At 43.0% G+C, this 6,579-nt stretch overlaps 1 protein-coding gene across 1 annotated transcript in view; it reads left to right on the top strand.

Annotated features, from left to right (window-relative positions):
• Window positions 1-6,027: 6,027 nt before the first annotated feature.
• DRD5 (dopamine receptor D5) overlaps window positions 6,028-6,579 on the top strand; it is a 3,058-nt gene continuing 2,506 nt past the window's right edge. The window contains exon 1 of the mRNA XM_014966696.1: window positions 6,028-6,324. Coding sequence (XP_014822182.1) covers window positions 6,028-6,324 — 297 coding nt within the window. The remainder of the gene's footprint in view (window positions 6,325-6,579) is intronic.

The raw sequence follows: 6,579 nt of genomic DNA, 5'->3' as shown, positions 1-6,579 counted from the left end.
AACATATCTAGGGCTAAATCTATGCATGGCATTTGGTTCAGACTTGAGTGCCTAACAGCTAGGAGGCAGGAAGCAATAGCTTCGTAATAATGACTTAATGACAGCTGGTGATATAAACCCCCTTCCTTGTCCCTCCTGTTGCTCCCCTCCCAAGTATGAGGAGCACTCCTGCAGTGTTCCCCAGGTGGGATTTTTCCACCTCTGTCTGCTTGAATCAAATAGCTTCATGACCAAGGAATGCTTTAATAAGACTTAACACTCCCCAAGCATATTTCTGCAAGCGTTCTTGAGTCCTTTTCCAAGCACCAGAGTGTCTTTCTTCTCTCCAACCCTTTAGCTTTATTTTCTTTGCTCATCATTTGGGAAAATCTTTCCAGTGCAATGAGAGTCAAGCACCCAAACTTCACAATATCAAGAAGAGGTGACTGTGCCTGCACCAGACCTCAGCTCTGCGCGTGGTGGTGGCACCGACACTGTGAGAGGTGGCCACCAAGCATGGGTCAAGACCTCACAGGGACACGCCAGTCCACACGCCGCTAGATGGGGACCTGCCACTGCGATGACATAAAGTAGCGGGGCATAATTAATAGATTAAATGACCCAAAGAAGGCAACTACCTCATATTCCGTCAAAGCAGAAATGAATGTGAAACTTTTGTGCAATTCTTATGATTATCTTTTATGTTTGGATAGAGCTACAGCTGAAGTAAAATAGCCTGTTCCTCTTCAGGCCACAGATCTTGGTCAATAGAACTAAAAGGAATTGCATTCGCTAGTTATTTTTAACTATAAGGCCACCGCAGCAACAATAAGTAGTTGCAAATTATTCTAAAATTAAAATTCAGATCCAGAGCTGGGTATCATTATTGCAGGTAATTAGTGCAATCAGTACAGCCTCTGTGCAACAAACAATTCACAAATATCAGATAATTTGATCTGCAATATTGCCTTTGATGCAAGAAGCCAGACAATATTTCAATTGATAGTTTCTGTCCTTGGCTTTGTTTTCTGCTCTGACATTCAGGAACCCACTGCTCCCTGTGGCAACTCCAACTCCTCACGTGTGTTGGAGAAGGGGAAACGAAGAGGATGACAAATCTAGACCCACTGTAGGATGAAGTGCCACTGCTCAGCATGAAGAAGGCTACTCATGATTCAGAATAAATAGCTCTTGCTGTCTCACAGATGGACAGAAGAATACACTTTAGGTTTTTTTTTTGTCAGCTCCAGCATAACTCTTGTGTCAGCAGACCAATGTCTTCATCAGCTGTTCCTCTGTGTTCTAGATTATTGCAATAGGTATTTAATAAAGAACTTTCTAATCCCTGTTACTGATATTCTGCTACGGAGATGAATGAGACCTGTTGATTTGAAAGTAGCATTTTAGTTTCAGTCTTTCTTATGAAAAAAAAAAAAGGAAAAAAAATAAAAGAGGCAGAACTAAGCAAAAGCAGTAATTTACTGCTGTTTATCTCAAAGTGATGAAGCTGCTCGTTCTTACCACTAGTATTTAAAAATTTGAAACTGGAATTCTTCCCCCACATAAATACTGAACTACAAAATCTAGCCTGATCCTTAAAAAAACCCAGCTCTTAAAAACACAGATCAAAAAACCCATCACCTCTAACTGTCAACACACTTGTAAAATCACCTTACATTGCAATTTTCTGTTTAGCATTTGCAACAGGCTGTCTTGTGAGGATACAACTGTCCCACCGTGCCAGCAAAGCAGCCGAAGTTTGGGCGTCCCACTCCCCAACCCATTCCCTTCCATCCAGCAGGTGCCTTTTGGGAAGAGGGAAGCCCAACAACGAGTTACGACCCTGTGAGGCATCATCCATGTTCCTCGAGAGGCTGAGACCCAGCCACGGGCTTCTGAGTCCCCTTTTTCTATCAGACTTAAAAGTCTTCACAATAGCATCTGTTTTCATTATGGAAACTACTGTTTGTTTGATTCTATGAAGGATTTGGTTTTCCTACTCATTTTGTGGAAGACAATTTCACGCTAAGGTAATGGACAGGGTAAAATTCTAAGATAAATTGTGTTGATTGCAAGTGTTACAATAAAAATTATAAACTAAAACAGCCTGTAATTTATACATTCAATATAAAACTCACAGACCCAGTTAATATCCATTGAATTAGAGAAATAGAGAAATCAGAACACTGAAAAGAAATTTGTTTTCAACTTATTATACGATTAAGCCAATGGCTTCTTTGGGAATTAAGCCCACCTGATTTTCATTTGCAGTTTGGTAGTATAGTTAACAAAAGACAAAACAAAAATCTTGAAATGTTCAGTATTAGAAAATTAAAATTGATTTTCTCATCTTGATAATTTTCTCAGGACAGATGTTCACCTGGTATGTAGCCATGCACAGCCAGAGAATACAAATAATGTACCCAAATTGTACCATTGTATAAATATTTTTTTCTTTTTTTTTTTTACCTTGCTTCGAATGTCACTGACCTTTAGTATCTTTTTATGATTTGAGGTCTTGCTATATTAAAAATAATGTTACTAATTTTCAGTATATAATTATGAAGATGCAGTGTCTAAATCATGACATACAGAAATACGAGATATTATTTTATAAGATAAAAGCCACAAAAAGAACTGACTGCCCACTAAGAAATCATATTTACAAAAATCCTAGTCCCTTTGCTTTTGGTCTTGGCTAGCATTCATCTTTCATCTTTTACCATTGGTTTAAATGAAGTCAGGCTCAGTGTGAATAACCAAAAAATAAAGGAAAATGTGTAGAAATCTCTTCCAGTAGCATCAATTACTTCATGATTTCACCCAGAGAGTGATAAACGGCTGATGTAGGAACCATATCAAACTCATTACAGAGAAAAAAAAGCAACGGACATATTGGGAGAACTGTTATATATGGTTAATTAATACTATCCATCATAGTCCCAAGTCAACAAAAACTTAAATAGGTTTTAGGGCCAGTGGGGATAACTGTAACCATCTGAAATGGCTTTTCCCCCAGCGCAGACTTCCCGAATGCTGTTTGGTACCGTCTGAGTCGAGACACAGCTGGGGGATGAGCTGAGGCAGACTCTCTAAGAAACACATTCTGCCTTGGCTTGCAGACTGCAAACGATGGGAAATCTATTACAATCCAAAATCAATTGCACCAGCCATTAATCATCCTCAGGGTTAGAAATGTGCACCTTACCTCTACCCTGATTTCTCATCGATTCAGTTTCTAGCCACTGCAGGTTTTGTAACCTTACCTGAAAGATTAAAAATCATCTATTACCAGAAAACTTTTCCCCCTGTAACACATCACCAGCCGTTTCTAACCCTCCTGGTGCTCTCTGCTCAGCTAAGGAAGTTTCCCAGACATGATTCCTGTAATGCTTTTCTGATCATTTTCCGCTTGCTCATACTCATTTTTATTTGAAACATGAACAGCAGAACCTGTCCCCGTCTGCAAGGGTTTCTTCTGTGCTGAATAAATTGATGGTACCAGCTCTCTGCCTTCCTTCCTCAATATTCTTGCGTGGCTATATATACACCCGCACCTTCTTCCATCCCTGTGCAGCAAAGCATTTCTGCTTCAGTGAGTAAAACTGATGGACCTTAAGCATATGTTCAACCATGCTCCTAAATACAGCTCCACTTGAGCATGCTTCTACGGTTAAGAACATGTCCAACTACTTTGCTAAATTGGTCTGATGTCCAGTGACTTCTACCTCTTCTTGCCCATTTTAGAGCCTAAATGTAACTGGAGGTTTTTGATGGGATGCTTTTATAGCCTAGACCTCAGCATTATATCTATGTATTTTAACTTCCTTTTGGTGTTAATCATTTTTTATCTCTTTACATTGAGTACCTCTTAGATGACAGAATGTGTTAATTTCTGAGTGTTGTCTATTCTTAAATAAATATCATTCGGAAGAACAGTGGGTCTGTGTATTTTGAAATGGAAGCAAAGTGTGTGGCAATGAAGGGAAAGAGCTAGTAAAACATACATTTCTAAAATCAGGAACTGCAAAGGTATTTTTTTTCTGCTCAGAACCATTGCAATAGCAGTTAAATTCCATTACTTCCAATCTGCCAGCTGTGAGAGAGAAGTGCAATTTTAACAGGTGAATAAAAAAAAAGAAAAACGAGACAAAGCTCTGAAGGAAAAGCACAAAAGCCATTACAGAGATGATTTCAGGATGAAAAAAAAACCCACCCCAAATCTCTCAGCAAGTGACAGCTGTGATTTTAATGGAGTACTCTTAAAATGATATTTATATGCAAACTGCCTAGAGAAAGTAAAAAAAGGATGCTAATAACCTATAAATGTTAAAGGTTTTTATCTCAGGCTCAAAAAAATGTTGATGGCAATGGATGGAATATTATAACATGGGATAAATATGCTTGTTGTATGATTGCTGCTCTGGCCTGGTGCTGCTATGAATGCTCTGCTACAAGTGCTGCAGTCGTCCTGTCGTGCGCTCCTGCTCCCCCTCTTCCCAACTTTCTGGAGACTCCTAGCCTGGGGGATTTACTCTCATCTGCCACCCCATCACAAACCAGTATTTTTTTCTGCTACCATTGAAAATATTCCTTGTCTCCTACTGCATTCGTTTGACCCGAAAGAAGATTGTATTATCAGGTACAGGTGCGTCTTTGGCTGGTGAAACCTCCCCCAGCTCAAGGATAGGTTTTTTATCCCTAGGGATCGCTGGTGAGAAACTTCCCTTCACGCCAGCTGAAACTCAAGAACATTTTCTAAAGATGAAATAGGTGGGAGAGGATAGGCTTGGCCAACAAAGGAGATACTTTGGAAACTCCTCTCTACTTTGGGTCCACCTATGGCAGACAGTGCCGTAGAAAGCATAGTAAGATGTCGTTCTTCAGCTCTCTGACAAGCGACCTCTGACAATTTTTGTTTCAATGGGTTAAGGCTGCTTGCACCTCCTCTCCACATGACTCCACCACAGGCAGCAGAGCTGGCAGGAGACCACATACGCCTCCACTGCTCCCAGCCACAGCCCAATCTCCTCCCTGCCAGCTCCGGTGCCCGTTTGTAGCAAAGCCACCAGCGTGTGCGTGGTGCTGCCCAGCTGTGGGCAGGCTATGTCGTTATTGGGCTCCAATTATTATTACACAGACAAATACCTACACATATATTTATTTAAACAGCTAACGCATAGTGACAGCATGCATGTAAATACATACATGCACATAGATACCATATTATACATCTATATAATTCGTGCTGATGGGTTTGCACGTACGTGTGCACACCTCTACACCAGTGAAGCAATGAGCAGCTGAACGAGGGAATCAGAGCACTGCTTTTTGGTGTAAAACATCCACGTTTCTGCACCAGCAGCTTCAGCAGGCACCTGCACGAGCGCTTGTGCACTTCAGCCCTTGGCTTACATGAGCTGGAGGAGGCATTGCTTAGGAAAGCAGTGTCTGTGCGAGCGACACATTGCCTCGGCATCACAGCTTTAGTCATGCTGTTTAGAATTCAGTGGTGACAAAAGCTAAATTCTCCCTCCAACATTAAATATAACTCTGCTTAAATGTGGAAAAGTAGTGCCAATTTCTTAAGCGAGAGCTACACTGAAGCTCCAGGTTTTCTTGTGACAATTTTAGAAAATTGCCTAAAAGGCTGCAGAATCTATTTATTTATTTATTTATTACTCTGTATTTAGTATCTCTAACACTTAATCTTCCTTATGTCACTGCAGACCCAGCAAGGTATAGCGAGTCCTGTCCTTCCCCATCTGCCTGGAGAAGCAGCTGGGAGGCCCTTGGAGAGTGGCTTTCTCAGCCCTTTCAGTTCCAAAACTGGCTGCTGAGTCAAGAATGGCTTTGCTCTCTGCCAACGATTTTAGAAAAGAATTAAGTTTTGGAGGAACTAAATCCATATAACATTTGGAACAACAAAAAAAATCACTCAAGCATCTTCTGGGAGCGGATGGCGAGTCCCCCAGCAGAGCAGTCACACCTGCACACCTCGGGGTCATCACTCTGTTTTCTGGCTGCGCCAGAGCCCCACCGAGACCAATGATTCATCCCGTGAACGAGCCGAAAAAGGACAGAATTGGGTTCCGTTGGCCGGGTCCCTCGCCTGCAGCGGGTCTCGGTGGTCCGGCAGAACCCTTTGGGGACAAGGAGCGGTTGAGGTTGCGTTTCCCATCCCTACGGAGACAACCCAGGAGACAATCCCGCCCGTTTCCCATCCCTACGGAGACATCCCTACGGAGACAATCCCCCCCACCTCCCCCCAAAACCGGCAACTTCCAGCCCCGCTCGCTCCCGCCGTCCGCGTCCCCGCCCCCCCCGCTTCCCCCCGGGGATGCTGCCGGGGGATAATTTCCCCGTTCCCCGCGGTGGGACCGCGCTCTTTCCTCCACCTGCGCAAAACCACCGCACGGAGCCGGTGACGACTGCAAAAAAAAAAGCCAAAAAAACCCCAAAAACCCCAAACCTTGCGAGGATGACTCTGTTTCGGGAAGGAGGGAGGAAAGGAGGCCGGTAGGGCAACCCCCCGCCCCCGCCATCCCATGCCCTCCCGTCCCATCCCGTCCCGTCCCCCGCAAACCCCGCTGCTCGCCG

This window comes from Calidris pugnax, unplaced genomic scaffold (assembly GCF_001431845.1).
Source record: "Calidris pugnax isolate Ruff unplaced genomic scaffold, ASM143184v1 scaffold14, whole genome shotgun sequence".
Lineage (NCBI taxonomy): Eukaryota > Metazoa > Chordata > Aves > Charadriiformes > Scolopacidae > Calidris > Calidris pugnax.
Note: the sequence above shows the minus strand (reverse complement) of the source record. Positions and strands in the feature narration are given on the sequence as shown.